We start from the raw sequence: 20096 nt of genomic DNA, 5'->3' as shown, positions 1-20096 counted from the left end.
TTTTCCTTATCCACTTTCTCCACACCACTCATGATTTTATATACCTCTATCCTATCCCCCCTTAGTCTCCTCTTTTCCAAGCTGAAGAGTCCTAACCTCTTTAATCTTTCCTCATATGGGACCTGTTCCAAACCCATAATCATTGTAGTTGCCCTTTTCTGAACCTTTTCTTGTGCCAGTATATCTTTTTTGAGATGAAGAGACCACATCTGTATTCAGTATTCAAGATGTGGGCGTACCATGGATTTATATTGTGACAGACCCAGACTAGTAGGGTACAGGAGTCTGGTAGAGGGCAAATATATTGGTCACTGGATGAGTAGTTTTCTGTTCCCTGAGGGACCAGAGCAGGGGCTGCACTAGAGTAATCAGGAACCTGCTAGAACCAATTAAGGCAGACAGGATGATTAGAGCACCTGCAGCCAATCAAGGCAGGCTAATCAGGGTGTCATAAACAGATAGTTAAGGGTTAATGTCTCTTTTACCTGTAAAGGGTTAACAAACAGGGACCCAAACACCTGACCAGAGGACCAATCAGGAAACAAGATACTTTCAAATCTGGGTGGAGAGAAGCCTTTGTTTGTGGGTTTTGGGTTTGTGTGTTATTCTCTCGGGGTCCTGGACAGGATTAGAGGTGCAACCAGGTTTCTGCCAATCTCCCTGCTACAGTCTTCTATCTATTCAGAATAGTTAGTAAGTAAAAAGGTGGTTATAGTCTTTTAACTTGTTTTTCTTATTTGCAGATTTGTACTTGCTGGAAGTAGCTTAAATTGTGTTTCTGCTGGAGAAAGCTTCTTTCTATTGTCTATAAGCTAAAAAACCCTGTATATGTACCATCTTGATTACAGAGACAGTTTTTATGTTTTTTCCTTCTTTATTAAAGTTTTCCTCTTTTTTTTAGAATCTAATTGATTTTTTGGTTATCTTTTGTAAGACTCCAGGGAAGAGAGTCTGCACTCACCAGGGAATTGGTGGGGGAAAGGAAAGGGAGGAGGGAAGAAAAACCTGCTCTCTGCGTTTATCTCTGTATCTCTCTCCGGGGAAGAGGGAGGAGGAAGGGGTGATTCAAGGAGTTGAATCACGGTGGTCTCCTAGTGTACCCAGGGCAGGAAAGAGCTGAGAGGAAGAAAAGGAGGGGGAAGGGAAATGGTTCATTCCACTTTGTTGTGAGACTCAAGGAATCTGGGTCTTGGGGGTCCCCAGGGAAAGGTTTGGGGAGACCAGAGTTTATCAGGTACTCAGAATCCTGATTGGTGGCAGCCTATCAGATCTAAGCTGGTAATTAAGCTTAGGGGAATTCATGCTAGTACCCATATTTTGGACGCTAAGGCCCAGATTTGGGAATTATACTATGACACAGGGCACCTGGGTTTAAAAAGGAGCTCACTCCAGTCAGGCGAGGGGGAGCCAGAGGAGAGGGGAGTGCGTGTGAGGAGCTGAGAGCAAAAGGTGCAAGTTGCTGTGAGTGAGAGGGTGTGCTGCTGGAGGACTAAGGAGTCCAAGCGTTATCAGACACCAGGAGGAAGGTCCTGTGATGAGGATAAAGAAGGTGTTTGGAGGAGGCCATGGGGAAGTAGCCCAGGGAGTTGTAGCTGTCAGGCAGCTGTTACAAGAGGCACTATAGACATCTGCAATCCAAAGGGCCCTGGGCTGGAACCCGGAGTAGAGGGCGGGCCCAGGTTCCCCCCAAACCTCCCCACTCCTGATCAGACAGGAGAAGTTGACCAAGACTGTGGGTCAGATCACTGAAGAGAGCAAATCTGCCAATAAATGCAGGACCTGCCAAGGTAGAGGAGGAACTTTATCACAACTGGTGTCATGGGTGGGATTTGGTGTGCACAGCATGGCAGAAGGATGGTGATTTAAAAAAAAAAAGGGGGGGGTAATTTTTTTTTCACCACAATGGATGACTTAGTGTGGGCACTGATACAAGCTACAATGACCCAGCAGGAGGCTACCCGTGTCCAGGCAGCTGCCCAACAGGAGGCAGTGCAGCAGCAGCAAGAGACTAATCGCCTACTGATGGACCAGGCTTCTCAAGACCGAGCTATGTTGTAGGAAGTGGTAAACCAGGTAAAGACCCTTACAGAGCTGAACCGCGGACATGATGGGACGCAGATCATACGGGCCAGCCACTGGCTGCAGAAAATGATGCGGGAGGATGATGTAGAGGCATACCATCTGGTCTTTGAGAGGACAGCCCTATGGGAGGCCTGGCCTCGAAATCAATGATCTGGCATCCTTGCCCCATTCCTGTTTGGGAAGGCCCAGAAGGCCTGCTATGATCTGCCTGAACAGGCTGCAGCAGACTACCCCCAGCTGAAAGCAGAGATCCTGGCCAGATCTGGGGTAACAACCGCAGTGTGGGCCTAGTGGTATCACGAGTGGAGATACCAGGAATACAAAACCCCGCGGTCCCAATTGTATGACCTCATCCATCTCGCACGAAAGTCGTTGCGAACAGAGTCCCGGAGTCCGGAACAGATACTAGAGGTTCTGGTCATCGACCGATATATGAGGGGACTTCCACCAGACCTTCATGCCTGGGTAAGCCAGAAAGAACCCTCCACCTATGATGACGTTGTCGCACTGGTTGAGAGGGAAAGGACATCAAGGGAGCTGACCCGACTAGTTAAGGAAGAGGCACCCCAGGTTAAACTAGCAGCACCAAGGCCTAGAGCTCGGGTGACTGGGCAACCAGGAGATCACATGTGGAAAAAGAGAGGGGCCGAAGGCCCACCAGAAGCCACAAAGAGTCGGAGCACTGAGGTGGAAGAAAATCGTGATGTTAGACTACCGAAACCAAGAGACCGGGGGATTCCTAGGGCCCCATACAGATGTTATGCCCATGGGGAGTGGGGACATATAGCTGCACAGTGTCCCAATATGGAGGAACCTATACAGTGTAACCTGGGGAACTGGGCAGATCCATGCTCCCTAATTCACCCTGTTGGGGTCTCACTAACCCCACATATGTACACCAGACCAGTAAAGCTAAATGGGGTAGAGACCACGGCACTGGTTGATTCAGGGAGCACTATCACGCTTGTCTCGGGGAAGCTAGTGAAGTGTAGTCAGCTACCACGGGCTAAGAGTACGGAGATAACATGTGTCCATGGGACAGTTGGTTATTACCCCACAATCCCAGTAAAAATTGAGATTCAGGGGAACACTACTGAGGTAGCAACAGGTGTAGTCCCTAAACTCCCATACCCGGTGCTCATAGGGAGGGATTTCCCACGGTTTGGAAACTTACTCCCAGTAGGAGGATTGGAGAAAGAACCCTGCAATTAGTGAGATATCCGCAGTAGACTGTCAACCCCTAGTCTTCTCTGAAATATCCCCAGATTTATTTTTCATACCCAGACAGGGTAGAAAGTTGAAAAGGGAAAGGAGGGTAGCTAAGGCCTTGGGAACCGGAATACAGACTCAAAGCCAGAGGCTCGCTCTCGTAGGTAGGCGGACCCGAGCAGCTGAAAAAGAGGCCACCCAGGAGGAAGAAGCACCTGAGTCTGACTCCAACTGTAATGCTTCTGAACCAGTAGAGGCAACAGAAACTGGGCCCCTAGTTCTTGGGCAGATTAGCCCTGGGAGAGGAAATTTTGGATGAAACCAGGCTGAAGACCCAAGGTACGACAACATTAGGAAAGAGGTGACTGAAATAGATGGGATACCCGTAGAAGGGAAAACCCAGGGACCAGGACCCTACTTCATAATGAAGAAGAATCTCTTATACCGAGTTGCACCAGTACAGGGGCAGAAGGTACAGCAGATCCTAGTACCTCAAAAACACCAGAATGCTGTATTAAGTCTTGCTCATTGTCATCTTTTGGGGGGACATTTGGGGGTAGAGAAGACCCTGACACGAATCCTACGATGATTCTTCTGGCCCAGAGTACATGAAGAAGTCTGGAGGTACTGTGCTTCCTAACCAGAGTGTCAGCTGCACAGTCCCCATCCCCACCTGAGGGCACCTTTAGTACCCCTTCCCATCATAGAGGTCCCCTTTGAGCGAATAGCCATGGACCTAGTGAGACCCCTGGAGAAGATGGCTCGGGGTCACCAATATATACTTGTAGTTTTGGACTATGCTACTCGCTGCCCAGAAGCCATCCCCCTGCGGAACACAGCCTCTAAAACGATAGCCAAAAAGCTGGTGGGGATCTTTGCCCAAGTGGGGCTACCAAAGGAGATATTAACAGACCAAGAATCCCATTTATATCAAAGCTAATGGAGGACCTCTGTACGCTGCTCCATATACATACCCTGAGAACTTCACTCTACCATCTGCAGACTGATGGGCTGGTAGAAAGGTTTAACCGAACCCTAAAGGCTATGATACGGAAGGTGGTAAGTCGGAGCGGGAAGGATTGAGACACCCTACAACCCTATCTTATGTTCACTATCCGGGAGGTACCTCAGGCCTCAACTGGGTTTTCCCCCTTTGAGTTATTATATGGGCATCACCCCCGTGGCATACTAGATATCGCCAAAGAGATCTGAGAAGAGGAACCCAATGAGGGGAGAAATATAATAGAACATGTAATACAGACGCAAGACCGGATAGCCCGGGTCACTCCTGTTGTACGGGAACATTTGGAAAAGGCACAGGAGGCCCAGAGAACCCACTACAATCGCCAGGCAAAAGTCCGACAGTTCCAGCCAGGGGATCGGGTGATGGTGTTGGTACCCACTGCAGAAAGCAAGTTTCTAGCCCAATGGCAGGGACCCTGTGAGGTGGTTGAACCCGTGGAGGAAGTAACCTACAAGGTTCGGCAGCCAGGACGCCGAAAACAAGAACCGATTTATCACATCAACCTTCTGAAACCCTGGCATGCACAAGAGGCGTGCATAACTGTCCAAAAAGACCTAACCCAGGAAAACAAGCCTTCCAAACAGGTGAGAGTGTCTCCCGATTTAACACCAGACCAGAAGAATGAGGTATCTGAGATGATCTTCCGGAACCAAGATGTGTTCTCGACAAAACCAGGTCGAACAACTGAGGTATATCACCACATCATCATGAACCCTAGGGTCAGAATAACTATGAGGCCCTATCGTGTACCAGCGGCCAAAAGGGAGGAAATAAAAGCAGAAGTAAAAAAAATGCTGGAGTTGGGGATCATCGAAGAATCCCACAGTCAGTGGTCCAGCCCAATCGTGCTGGTGCCCAAACCTGATGGCACCACAAGGTTTTGCAACGACTTCCAGCGACTAAATGAAGTATCCCAGTTCGATGCATACCCCATACCTCGCATAGATGAGCTAGTGGACCATCTGGGTGATGCCCGGTACTTGACTACCCTAGACTTGACAAAGGAGTACTGGCAGATTCCTCTTGCAGAAGACACAAAGGAAAAGACTGCGTTCTCTACATCAGAGGGTCATTTTTCAATGTACTGTCCTCCATTTTGGACTACATGAGGCCCCAACTACTTTCCAGCGCCTCATGGACAAGCTATTACGCCCGCATAACAGTTATGCTGCTGCCTACTTGGACGATTTGGTCATTCATACCCCAGACTGGGAAACCCACTTAGAGAAGGTGGAGGCAGTCCTTGATACCTTCAGGCGAGCTGGCCTTACAGCAAACCCTGCCAAGTGTGCCGTGGGGTTTACGGAGGCCAAATATCTTGGCTATATTGTGGGAAAAGGTCTTGCAAAACCCCAATTGAACGAGTTGGAAGCCATCCAAAATTGGCCCCAACCACATCGCAAGAAACAAGTCTGGGCATTTCTATGTGTAGTTATGTATTACTGACGATTTATCCCCCACTTTGCCCCAAGGGCAAACCCCTGACAGACCTAGTAAAAGCCCATGGACCTGATCTGATGAGATGGTCTGACACAGCAGAGAAAGCATTCACAGACCTAAGGACTGCACTCTGCAGTAACCCCATACTGATAGCCCCTGATTTCACCAAGGAATTTATCCTACAGACAGATGCATCGGAAGTAGGGTTGGTGTCCGTTCTATCACAGATGGTCGGGGAAGAGGAACACCCGATTCTCTACCTCAGTAGGAAACTCCTTCCAAGGGAACAAAAATATGCAGTGGTGGAGAGAGAGTGCCTCACCGTAAAATGGGCCATGGAAGCATTGCGCTACTACTTGCTCGGGCGCAGATTTGTCCTCGTGACCGACCATGCCCCTCTTCAGTGGATGCAGCGGAACAAGGAGATGAACACAAGGGTGACCAGGTGGTTCTTATCCCTCCAACCTTTCCAGTTCCGTGTGCAACACAGAGCAGGGAGCCGTCATAGCAATGCTGATGGCTTGTCACGTGTGCACTGTCTGGCATCCCAAGCTGCCCAATCCCTTGGTGTTGAGCAAGGGGGAGGGATATGTGACAGACCCAGGCCAGTAGGGTACAGGAGTCTGGTAGAGGGCAAATATACTAGTCACTGGATGAGTAGTTTTCTATTCCCTGAGTGACCAGAGCAGGGGTTGCACTAGAGTAATCAGGAACCTACTAGAACCAATTAAGGCAGACAGGCTGATTAGATCACCTGCAGCTCATCAAGGCAGGCTAATCCGGGCACTTGGGTTTAAAAAGGAGCTCACTCCAGTCAGGCTAGGGGGAGCCAGAGGAGAGGAAGTGCGTGTGAGGAGCTGGGAGCAAAAGGTGCAAGGAGCTGAGTGTAAGAGGGTGTGCTGCTGGAGGACTAAGAAGTATAAGCGTTATCAGACATCCAGGAGGATAAAGTAGGTGTTTGGAGGAGGTCATGGGGAAGTAGCCCAGGGAGTTGTAGCTGTCATGCAGCTGTTACAGGAGGCACTATAGACAGTTGCAATCCACAGGGCCCTGGGCTGGATCCCGGAGTAGAGGGCGGGCCTGGGTTCCCCCCAAACCTCCTAACTCCTGATCAGACACAGGAGAAGTTGACCGAGACTGTGGGAAAGATCACTGAGGTGAGCAAATCTGCCAATAAGCGCAGGACCCACCAAGGTAGAGAAGTAAGTTTGTCACAATATATATATATATGTAAAGGTTTTTAACTTATATCTGCACAAGCTAACTAATTCTATTTGGAGCTAGATATATGTGTATGGAGTGAACATGAATTAACAAATAAAAAATCTGGGGCATCTATCAGATAATTGTTAATGTTGTATATATCTGATAGATGCCCCAGATTTTTTGTTTTTTGATATATATATATAGGGCCAAAATCTTCTCTTGGTTATATTCGTGTAAATATGAAGCAAGTGCATGAAATTTACTGGAAACAGTTTGGATATCCATACTGTCTTTCAGAGAAGAGTTTAGTTGATGGTGGTGTTTTTGTATGTTACAGACCATTGTGGAGGAGGTTTGGAAGAATTGTCACCAACATAAACAATACCCAATGCAAAAAAAACCATGATTTTTTTTTTGTTATTCATTAGTTACTTTGTTAGTTTCCAAAGAGCTAAGAAAAAAAATACACCGCAAGAAAAAACACTAGTAAGGGGGATCATTCCCAACAGACCATAAAAGACACCATTAATAACTCTGATAGAACTGCCAGTCAGCTCTTTTGATATAAAGCATCTGTCTCGTAAAGGAAACGAAGGAAGGCTTGTTTCTCCTTTCAAGTCTCTGAATTAGTAGGTAGTGTCATTTATTGTACAGAGATACAAGCCCGTATTATTGGAGTGGTAGCTGCAAACTGCCTTTGTTAACATGCTGAAAGGTTTCATCAGCTGTCTTCAATAAAAGACAATCTATCCAAGGAAAAAACTATAGTGATTATTCCTGGTTCTCTGTTCACAGCCCATCAGTTACAGCTGGCAGGTGTGATGACACTGATGTATAATCAATCAGTCGGTCACCTAGAAATTCCTGAGTTTGTTGTAATAAACCGCTGATGCCTCGATACTGCAGTGATTGGTACTCTATAAATCCAGTAGGTGGGTAGGTAGTCAGCACTTAGTCTCTTTTAAGAAGCCTGCAGATTTTCTTATTTATAATATTAGAGGATTTGGCATGATTTTTCAGCTCCCTTCTGAATTACTTCATACTCATTTTACATTGATAAATATATTTATTTACCCAAAATATTAATAGGCTAAACCTATTGGGTCATTTGCTGGAATTTCAGGGGGAAATTAATTTCAAATTCCATCAGAGAGAGCAGACAAAGAAAAATCAGTAATTTTTTAGTCTGCTACAGCACAATCATTTCGCAAAATTAAAAGGAAAGTGGCATAAGAAGGATTTTCTCATCTGTGTATGGAAATAAAACTTTTACTCTTAAAGCCCTAGATATCTTGCCACATAAATAAATCGAATTACGCATTTGTGGAGGAGAAAGAGTGGAGAGCAATACTTGAACTAGTACAAGAAAAAAATGTCTACTTCCCAGACACACTTTTGATGGATGCTTTAGAATTTTATACCATGGGGAGTGTGTTTGGATTGAGAACATAATGTGCTCCACAAGAGTTTCTCTGATATCTTTTCTATCAGATGGAGCATGTGGAAATTTAGCAGGTTTCTGGATTGCTGACCCATATCTGTTGACTTTTCTGTCTACTTGCTCTGTCTCTAAGCTCACTTTCTGATGTATCAATTTATAAGACACATATTGCTTTGACACTGAAGCTCAGGTAACATCTTAAAACAAAACTTGAGCCATTAAAAAGAGATCATAGTGCCAGATCCTGTAATTAGTTGGACCCTTGCAGACAGACCCTTGCATCTGCACAGAGTCCAGATGAAGATAATAGACTCCACATAGACACAAGGATTTGCCCACATGCAACAAGTTGTAGTATCGAGGTCCCTTTCATTACCATACAATTGGATTTTTTTTTTAAAGAAATGTACAGATAGCTTATGTTTGACAGAATTGTCTATTCACAATGCAGCTGTTCAGCTGTTGTTCTGCTGCATCATTCTTGTCATTATCCAAAATATACTTACTTATAAAGAGTTTATTACAGTTCCTTTAATTTCAGTATAATTGATTCTGTAGGCTGGTGGAGCATGGGATAGTAATGAGGAGGTTGATATATATTATGCATAAACAAGATTGCTTCAGAAGCTCAAATATCAGTTTCCCTTCTCCAAACTGAGCATGAATGGAACTATAATAGTTGGAGATGCTTCACAAATAGCAGAATTTCCTGCTATGGCTGGCATTTAATATAGACCTGGGCAAGTGATTCAGGGGCAAAAATAACTTGTCATGTTTGAGCAAGAAAACCCAAACCCAGAAGTAGTTAGATTAGCATCATGATGTTTACATTGTTTTGCTTAATTTTGAACACACTGAAACCCTAATGGCTCTGAAAGATTGACTCATACTTGAGTATATGTGGGATTGTTTTCTTAACCGATGAGAGTAAGCAGGAAGGAACGGAAGAGGCAAACATAGAGCATAATATATACAAATGTAGAATGTATTTCAGAGAATGGTCTTCTATTTCAGTTTCCTAGTGCAAGCGTTGCTTTAGATTGAATTTAAAATACTTTTTCTATCTCCTAGTGGAGAGGAGAGGTTTAAGTTTCAGGTGAAAAAATTTAAATTACAGGTACTTTGGTGAATCTGAATAGTTGTGTGGGAAGTATGTAAAATCTAATTACAATGCCATCCCATTATCACAGCATCCTGGGAAGGCTTGCACTCTGGGAGACCAACACTGGTATGTAGCAAGTAGAAGAGAGACAGCTGTCTCTTCTGTCTCTTCTCTCCGTTAGAGAGACAAAGTGCGTGAGGTAATAGCTTTTATTGGACCAACTTCTGTTGGTGAGAGAGACAAGCTTTTGAGCCACACAGAGCTGAAGAAGAGCTTCAAAAGCTTCTCTCTGACCAGCAGAAGTTGGTCCAATAAAAGCTATTATGTCACGAACCTTGTCTCTAATATCCTGAGACCGACGTAGCTACAACTATACTCTTACCTTCCTTATTATTTCTGATGTCCATCTTATTAGCAAGCATCTAGTGTGTATAAATACTGTAACTGCAAGAGATGGCTGAAACTGAGTTTCCAGTTAACTTTACACATTTTTGAATGCAGATGGGGAGTGTTGATGAGTGGTGTCCTGAACCACTTGCTCCTCAGGATATGTCTACACAACAGCTGGGAGGGTGCTTCCTAGCAGAGTTAGATTGATACACTAGTTCTGCTCAAGCTGGTGCACTAAAAATAGCAGTGTGGCACAGTGGCTCAGACTATTCCTCCCAGGTTACACACTTGGACAGCTAGCCCAAGCTGTTGCCTGTGCCACCGTGGCCACACGACTATTTTTAGCACACTAGCTCAAGCAGAGCTAGTGCATCTGTCTACCCATGTGTAGATGTAACCTCAGAGACAAAACTTAGCCATCTTTGCTCCAATCTGCATAATTTGGGAAGCAAGCGTTGCTGAGGCTGATCCAAAAAGTGGGTGATCTGGACAACTTGTGTTGAACTTTGTCTAGTATCTGTTTTTACTTTAAAATCAAGAGTTATTGTTGTGGTAAATGAAATGACTATGCTTCCACTGAAATGTAATGCGTTACTGGTACTTGCACATTCTCCCAGGTGCCCAGGGATGCCTCCAGTGGTCTAGGGGATGAAGAAGGTAGGGTTCCCTGTGGAGGAAACTGGAGGGAGCTGCTCGCCTGTCTTGGGTGCCTGTCAGGCCCATTTACACGTGGGTGGCTGCTGGTAGTTTTGGGTGATTCTCTGTACCTGTGGTGGGGAGGATAGGATCCCAGAGCTTGTTAATTTATTGTTTTATGCATTCTTGACATCATTGTCATTAGTTTTGCCAGTGGCAATTTTAAGGTTATCCAACTATTCATAAAGAAAGACTTTTCGAAGTCTGGCATAACACTGAGTGCATATGAAGAAGAATCTAAAAGGGGTATCCTTGAAATTTGTATGTCTGTCTTTAGAATCTGAAGATACATTTTTATTGAAAAGAGGGGCAGGCATTCCAATGTGTTAGCCATTCCCACTGATTATAAACTCTTTATTGGCATTAGGTCGAATTAAAATTAAATTCCTCTCTTCAATCTGCTGTTGGACCACTTTAATTTTCTCTTGGAAACTACGGTATGCTGACGTTACCACATGTAAAGCTTTTATGGGATCTGTGTTTTCTCATTAAAGAAAGAAGCCTATGCATGTAGACACCAGAGCCTGTCCTGCTTAAAGCACAAAGTACACAGTTAGCAGCTGTTCAAAAACTTTTTCTTGTTATCTCTATTTGTTTAAATTGCTAAATTGCTTCCATAAAATGCCTGCAAACATAAGGAAATAATTTGTTTAAGTGGATCAAGACTGTCTGAAAAAAAACCTCTGAAAATACACTCAATATTTTTCCTCCCTTCTCTTGTTCCAGTATCCGGCTGCCCTGATGAATCTTGGAGCCATTCTTCATCTCAATGGTAAACTCAGAGATGCTGAAGCAAACTACCTCCGTGCTCTCCAATTTAAGCCAGATGATGTCATCACACAGTCAAATCTTCGCAAACTGTGGAATATCATGGAAAAACAAGGTTTAAAGACGTCTAAAACATGACAAAGAAAAAATTTCTTTTTCTTTAAATTGACTCAAATCCAGAACAAAACTTCCAGAAAGTTATCTGATCAAAGCTCTCATTGGACTTGACTGCAAGGGTCAGGGGATCTTATTTGCTGCTAGCAGAACCTATTCTGGTTTTTGGCATAACTTTTGTTGCCAGAAAAATAAAGGGAGATTCTTTGGATGGTTCACAAAGGACTCAACTATTACAAAAAATAAAATAAAAAATAAAACCATAGCACTTAAAGGAGGGTATTTTGGCATAACTTGACAAGTTATCACAGTTAATCCCATATTACTCTTTTTAATTTGAGTTCTTGAAAATTATACTGTCCTGAAAACACTAAGGGAGAACTGTATAGCATACACCCAGCCACATGGGAGTAAAAAAGATAATACTAGCTTAAAGTATTTGCTGAGACTGTAACTCATTAAAATGTATGCTAAATCCAATGTGTTTGCAGTTTGTCTTAATGCTGCTGTATCTCTCTTTAGGACCACCTGCTTATCAATTTCAGACTGACACAAGCATTTTTTTTAAATACCTGTCACTTGCGATTAGATGACAGTATTGACAGTTGTTTACTGACAAGTGCACGATTGTCTCCGACTGTTAAGAGTTTTGATGTAGTTTACTTCAGATACTCAGTTGAGTATGATTTGCTTTGCCTGTCCTAGACGGAACAAGCAAGGACCAGTTCAGTGTGTGACATTGGACCAGTATAAAAGAATCTGGAAGCTGTCACTAATGTCATGAATTATCCATATTTACACAGAAAACATGTTTGCCCTGATATCAGAAAAGTGCGGTCAGGCTGTAACCTTAAAAAGAAATTCTTTTTGACCTTATAGAACACTGTGTTTTACTCCTTTCACGTTACTGTCAGATAAGTCCTGTTTTCAACTGAACATCTAGATGCTGTTCAGCTTGCATTATTTTTGCAAGAATTTAACCAGAGTGAGTTTGGAAGTGTTGTTACTTAGAAATGGTACAAATGAAGCTTATCAGAATTTTTTTTTAAAAACAGAGCTTTTTGTAATGTGCTGCCAAGACAGCAACTAGTTAAAGGGACTGACTTTGAGAAGCTAGCGGAGAATCTGGACAACATTGTAGACTAACAGGAGTGTGTAACGATGGTTGCCAATTATTCTGAGTATTTTTGACAATAGTGTTCATTTTTAAAACTATTTTCTACTTGGAGTCTAACCAAATATTATGAATCCATTTTGTTTTCTGACATGCACAGTTACAACACAGTTGTTACATATCTAGCTTTTTTATTATTTTTATTTGGGATCATTATTGTTTTATTCTTCATAAAAATAATTATAAAATAATTTATTTTAAGCTACAGCCTATTGAAGCTTTAGTCTATGTTTTCCCAAACCATCTGGTAACTGCTTTCTTTTGTTGGAAAAAAGTACAAGAATTTACTTTTTCATTTAATGACCTGTTGATATCTGCTTCAATGTTCATTTCACAAGTGGTAAATATCACATTATGTGATGGAGCACCTTTAACTGAAGCAACTTCTTCAGGCTCTGTTAAAACCTTTTATCATGAAAAATCCTTTTTTCTTTTTTAACTGTAGAGCACCATTCCATTGCTGTGTACTTCTGGGAGAATAGTTTGCTGTATGGTATTTATTTATTTATTATTCAACTGCAGCAGCATTTTCTTTCATTAAGCCAGTAGTCTGCAACTGTTGCTATCTTCTTCATTTGGCTTTTGCTGCATTTTTTTGTGGGTAGCATGTGTACTTAAAGGGAAATGTGACAACTGCATTTATTGTACATTCTCCCCATACACACTGCAGTTTTAGATCTGTATTAAAGGATATTGAGGAGTAACTATTTCGAAGTTGGTATAGTCACAATTTGTTATAGTGTTTTGTCTTTTTCTCTCCAGTTAGCAATGCTATGTTTTAATGACTAGGTTCACAATGGGGATGCCAAAAGGGCTGCATTTTTTTTCTTAAGAAAGTGTCAAACCTTTTGTCAAATAACGATATGGCTGTGAAAGCAACATGGAATGCTTAGAAGTTGAATTTCAGCTTTTTCATCATCGCCCGTTGAAGCCAATGGTAAAAATAAAATGGTATCTGGAATTTATTCTCCACCTTTCACTGCGTTTCTGAAAAATTGTAAAAATAAATTAGATATTAGGCTCTGACTGAATTCAGTATATAACTGTGGTATTCTGCAGCTTTATTTATTTCAAGTCATCAAACTTTGGTGATCATAACTTGTCACTATATTCTTTGTCTCTCCCTTTTTAACATGTGTTCATTCTTGTTTAGTGGTTATTCATTGCACAACAGAGTGACACTCATAGGTGATATATTTTCATGGTAGCATTGATAACTGTCTGTTTAAAAAAAAACACTAAAAGAGAACTAATGGAAGTTTAACAAGAATGTCCCTGAACACATTTCAATATAGGGCCTAACTTTCTTCTTTTGGAATCATTTAAAAATGTATTTAAAATATGTGTCTCTGCTCAGGGATTTATGGTGGATTATTGCAGACAGTGCTAAAAAAATAAAAGAGCACAAGGGAAGTTTACTCAATTAAATTTTTATTTTTTGAAAAACTGTTATTTGTATAAATTATCAAGATTTGTAGGCTTTCCTTTTTGTAGAAATAATTGTTTGTGCCAGCTAAGAGAATTTCAATTTTGATTTCAATAATAAAGCATTGATAACAAATACATATTGTGCAATCCTCTATCTGTTACTAGAATATAACTTATATTAACTGCATTTTTAATGAATGTAATTAACAACATAGTGGCTGTATGCTTTTTGATACAAAATTAGATAGGATTGCAGCAGCGTAAAAGTCCATTGGATCTAGGCATTCTACTACACTGTACTGACTTTTTAAAAGATAATCAAACAGGTCACAAATGGCACAGTTGGTGAATGTGTCAGTGTTCACATGAAGTGAAATCGTGGTCCCAAACTGAGCATATGGCCTTGCGCGGAGGAGGCAATCATAATTGTCCTCCATGGCATGGTTTCACCAATACCGCAGCTGCTACTATAGCCTGAGGACAGCAACAGGTCCTAAAGGCGCTGCTGCTCCCCTACATGGGAGACTTTACCAGTGGATATAGTCCACCAAGTGTGCCAAAAACCTATTCATTCAGGCAGCCTCTGCAGAGCTGGGCTCCTTGGTGCAGTGGGCATCAGCTTTCCCACTTCCCGGGTCTGCAGTATTCAGGGTCTTATGAACCAACAGATGGATGAGGGCAGGATTTCCTCTATAGTCTGAAAAGTGTTCAGTAATGTGGCCTGGTTATACTGGATGGTGAGTCAGTGGTTGTCAGCGGTTCATTTTACCATCATGCCTCACTTTTATCTGAGCAACTCAGGCCTCACCTTCAGGTGAGTTAGAGACAATGGACACTTTGCCTATATAGGTTTCAGTGAGGCAGCAAAGCTTATTTCTCTGCACATAGGTTGTCCAGATGACTCAAACTGGAAACTAACCTCAGAGTCATAAAGTAGAACCTCCGTGGCCCTTAGTCTGTACATACCCTGCTTCTGAGTTCCTGAATTCCCAGCTTTTCACCTCATCATTCCCCCTTGTCCCATCAACTTGACACCCCACACATTGAGCCCCCAAATAGGCACCTACTCTCCCTGCTTGCAAGCTTTTGAGGCAGCAGGTTACTAGACGTTGCCTCCTCCTCGCTCTCCTCACACAATTGCTGGACAAAGAGATCACAGGGTGAAGGTAGCGAGAGAGTCTTCTGGCCCTCAAAACAAGAACCACAGCCATGCCTGGCAACTGGGAAGAGACACTACAGGGCAACCTCTGCTCAATCACTGCAGCCTTTGTGAGATGCATGAAAGAGAATTTAACCAGGAACTAGTAAACAGGAAATCCAAAGAGAATCCCAAGTAGCAATTTAAATTTGTTCCCTCTTTTCACTTAACAATCTTGAAAATTAGATAAGATTGAGACCTTACTCAGACATTGTCCAGGTCCCACCAACTGGTTGCTCCCACAGCTCGAGAAAGCCTGCCTTAGTTCAAACTGATGATGAATGTTTAATCACTCTGAGATGTGGTAATATAATGATAAAAAGCTGTGTCATAAGGAATCAAATATGTGCTGTTCCTGGTGTATGTCTGGATGGCATGCTGATTGCTGTAGTCACATGAGAATGGGTAGGGAATCACAGAGAGTCACTTTCTTCCAAAACCAGTGAAAAAACTTTATTATAATTCTCAGACACACACACAAAAAAAACCCCACAACCTAGGCTCTGAGTACGTAGTTGTAAATTAAGGGAAAAACATTACAGAGATGTTGTAATTATCCAAAACCCAAGCATTACAGATCCAGGAAATTCAGACTTCATGAAAAGAAATTGAAACATCTTAACATGGATGGAAATACACAGTGAAAGCACAAAACAACCTTAACTGTGCCCTGAGATGATGCCATGCAATGGCCAAAGGCTTATGGTTAAGGCAATTTAGTGTTTGTGGTCCCAAGTCAGATGAAACTGAGCTTTAAAGATGCATGAGATTTTTTTTTTTCAATATTTTCCTCTTATGGTGCATCAACTCATTGGTTTATTACTGTATTATTCTTGAGTTCAGGGTTACAGACATGTTTAAGAGTAAAAGTTGAATGAAGCATTTTTTGGGATTGTAAAATCCATGTCAACAGAAGAGCACTATAAGAAAAATGTTAGATAGCATGTAGGACCTGCCTTTTCAGGGTTATTTATATTCCGAGAGTTTTACTTTAAATATATTTCCATTTGCAGCCTTTAAAAACACCTTAAAAGTAAATACATTTTAAATGTTAAGTATTTTAAACAATGGCTTTAGTGAGCATTTTCATAGAAGGCTTCTTAGTTTTTCATATAACTCTGTGTGTGCATGCTTGTGCACATGCTCATGGCTATGTTTAAGGGCTCCAGATGGAAAGACATGGGTTCACATTTTGCCTCTAAAGTCATGTTAAACGCTCCATGTAAAGAGTTTCATGCTAGAAGCCATTTGCAATGCACAACAATGACAACCTGGGGTCTTAGAGAACCTAGGAACAATTTAGTATTTTCTTGAGCGCCATCTACTGGAACACTATCTATTAACTGGTTTCAGAGTAGCAGCAGTGTTAGTCTGTATCCGCAAAAAGAACAGGAGTACTTGTGGCACCTGTGACAAAGTTCCTCCTCTACCTTGGTGGGTCCTGTGCTTATTGGCAGATTTGCTCACCTCAGTGATCTTCCCCCACAGTTTGGATCAACTCCTCCTGTGTCTGATCGGGAGTTGGGAGCTTTGGAGGGAACCCGGGCCTGCCTTCTACTCTGGGTTCCAGCCCAGGACCCTGTGGATTCAGCTGTCTATAGTGCCTCCTGTAACAGCTGCATGACAGCTACAATTCCCTGGGCTACTTCCCCATGGCCTCCTCCAAACACCTTCTATAACCTCACCACAGGACCTTCCTCCTGGTGTCTGATAACACTTGTACTCCTCAGTCCACCAGCAGCAAACCCTCTCACTCTCAGCTCCTTGCGCCTCTTGCTCCCAGCTCCTCACACGCACTTCCTCTCCTCTGGCTCCTCCCCATCTGACTGGAGTGAGCTCATTTTTAAACCCAGGTGCCCTGATTAGCCTGCCTTGATTGGCTGCAGGTGATCTAATCAGCCTGTCTGCCTTAATTGGTTCTAGCAGGTTCCTGATTATTCTAGTGAAGCCCCTGCTTTGGTCACTCAGGGAACAGAAAACTACTCATCCAGTGACTAGTATACTTGCCCTCTACCAGACTTCTGTACCCCACTGGTCTGGGACTGTCACATATCCCTCCCCCCTACTCAACACCAACGGGTTGGGCAGCTTGGGAAGCCAGACAGTGCACACGTGACAAGCCATCAGCATTGCCGTGACGGTTCCCTGCTCTGTGTTGCACACGGAACTGGAAAGGTTGGAGGGATAAGAGCCACCTGGTCACCCTTGTGTTCGTCTCCTTATTCCGCTGCATCCATTGAAGAGGGGCATGGTCAGTCATGAGGACAAATATGCACCCGAGCAAGTAGCAGCGCAATTTTTCCATGGCCCATTTTACGGCAAGGCACTCTCTCTCCACCACTGCATATTTTTGTTCCCTTGGAAGGAGTTTCCTACTGAGGTAGAGAATTGGGTGTTCCTCTTCCCCGACCATCTGTGATAGAACGGCCACCAACCCTGCTTCCGATGCATCTGTCTGCAGGATAAATTCCTTGGTGAAATCAGGGGCTATCAGTACGGGGTTACTGCAGAGGGAAGTCCGTAGGTCTGTGAATGCTTCCTCTGTTGCGTCAGACCATCTCACCAGATCAGGTCCATAGGCTTTCACTAGGTCTGTCAGGGGGCTTGCCCTTGTGGTAAAGTGGGAGATAAATCATCGGTAATACCCCACTACGCCCGGACTTGTTTCTTGCTACATGGTCTGGGCCAATTTTGGATGGCCTCCAACTTGTTCACTTGGGGTTTTATCAGACCTTTTCCCACAACGTAGCTAAAATATTTGGCCTCTGTAAACCCTACAGTGCACTTGGCAGGGTTTGCTGTAAGGCCAGCTCACCTGAAGGTATCAAGGCTCACCTTCTCTAGGTGGGTTTCCCAGTCTGGGGTATGATTGACCACATCGTCCAAGTAGGTAGCAGCATAACTGTTATGCAGGTGTAATAGCTTGTCCATGAGGCGCTGGAAAATAGCTGGGGCCCCATGTAGTCCAAAAGGGAGAACAGTATATTGAAAAAGACCCTCTGGTGCAGAGAAAGCAGTCTTTTCCTTTGTGTCTTCCGCAAGGGGAATCTGCCAGTATCCCTTTGTCAAGTCTAGAGTAGTCAAATACCGGGCATTACCCAGACGGTCCACTAGCTCATCTATGCGAGGTATGCGGTATGCATCAAACTGGGATACTTTGTTTAGTAGCCGGAAGTCGTTGCAAAACCTTGTGGTGCCATCAGGTTTGGGCACCAGCATGATTGGGCTGGATCACTGACTATGGGATTCTTCAATGATCCCCAACTCCAGCATTTTTTTTACTTCTGCTTTTATTTCCTCCCTTTTGGCCGCTGGTACACGATAGGGCCTCATAGTTATTCTGGCCCCAGGGTTCGTGACAATGTGGTGATATGTCTCGGTTGTTTGACCTGGTTTTGTCGAGAATACATCTTGGTTCCGGAAGATCATCTCAGACACCTCATTCTTCTGGTTTGGTGTTAAATAGGGAGACACTCTCACCTGTTTGGAAGGCTTGTTTTCCTGGGTTAGGTCTTTTTGGACAGTTATGCACGCCTCTTGTGCATGCCAGGGATTCAGAAGGTTGATGTGATAAATCTGTTCTTGTTTTCGGCGTCCTGGCTGCCACACCTTGTAGGTTACTTCCCCCACGGGTTCAACCACCTCATAGGGCCCCTGCCATTGGGACAGAAGCTTACTTTCTGCAGTGGGTACCAACACCATCACCCGATCCCCTGATTGGAACTGTCAGACTCTTGCCTGGCAATTGTATTGGCTCTCTGGGCCTCCTGTGCCTTTTCCAAATGTTCCCGTACAATAGGGGTGACCCGGGCTATCCGGTCTCACATCTGTATTACATGTTCTATTATATTTCTCCCCTCATTGAGTTCCTCTTCCCAGATCTCTTTGGCGATATCTAGTATTCCACAGGGGGGACGCCTGTATAATAACTCGAAGGGGGAAAACCCAGTTGAGGCCTGAGGTACTTCCCGGATAGTGAACATAAGATAGGGTAGTAGGGTATCCCAATCCTTCCCGCCCCGACTTACCACCTTCCGTATCATAGCCTTTAGGGTTCGGTTAAACCTTTCTACCAGCCCATCAGTCTGCGGATGGTAGAGTGAAGTTCTCAGGGTATGTATATGGAGCAGCATACAGAGGTCCTTCATTAGCTATGACATAAATGGAGTTCCTTGGTCTGTGAATATCTCCTTTGGTAGCCTCACTCGGGCAAAGATCCCCACCAGCTTTTTGGCTATCGTTTTAGAGGCTGTGTTCCGCAGGGGGATAGCTTCTGGGTAGCGAGTAGCATAGTTCAAAATAACAAGTATATATTGGTGGCCCCGAGCCGTCTTCTCCAGGGGTCCCACTAGGTCCATGGCTATTTGCTCAAAGGGTACTTCTATGATACGAAGGGGTACTAAAAGTGCCCTCAGGTGGGGACGGGGACTGTGCAGCTGACACTCCGGGCAGGATGCACAGTACCTCCGCACTTCTTCATGTACTCTGGGCCAGAAGAACCATCGTAGGACTAGTGCCAGGGTCTTCTCTACCCCCAAATGCCCCCCAAAAAGATGACTATGAGCAAGACTTAATACAGCGTTCTGGTGTTTTTGAGGTACTAGGATCTGCTGTACCTTCTGCCCCTGTACTGGTGCAACCCGGTATAAGAGATTCTTCTTCATTATGAAGTAGGGTCCTGGTCCCTGGGTTTTTCCTTCCACGGGGACTCCATCTATTTCAGTCACTTCCTTCCTAATGTTGTCGTATCTTGGGTCTTCAGCCTGATCTCGTCCAAAATTTCCTCTCCCGGGGCTAATCTGCCCAAGATCTAGGGGCCCAGTC

At 43.8% G+C, this 20096-nt stretch overlaps 1 protein-coding gene across 1 annotated transcript in view; it reads left to right on the top strand.

Moving 5' to 3' along the window:
* Positions 1-14174, top strand: part of TMTC2 (transmembrane O-mannosyltransferase targeting cadherins 2) — a 402975-nt gene extending 388801 nt beyond the window's left edge. Inside the window, exon 12 of the mRNA XM_030548615.1 lies at positions 11317-14174. Coding sequence (XP_030404475.1) covers positions 11317-11496 — 180 coding nt within the window. The 3' untranslated portion in view covers positions 11497-14174. The remainder of the gene's footprint in view (positions 1-11316) is intronic.
* Positions 14175-20096: the final 5922 nt, after the last annotated feature.

Source organism: Gopherus evgoodei, chromosome 1 (assembly GCF_007399415.2).
Source record: "Gopherus evgoodei ecotype Sinaloan lineage chromosome 1, rGopEvg1_v1.p, whole genome shotgun sequence".
NCBI classification, from domain to species: domain Eukaryota; kingdom Metazoa; phylum Chordata; order Testudines; family Testudinidae; genus Gopherus; species Gopherus evgoodei.
This window is presented reverse-complemented; position numbering and strand designations above follow the sequence as displayed.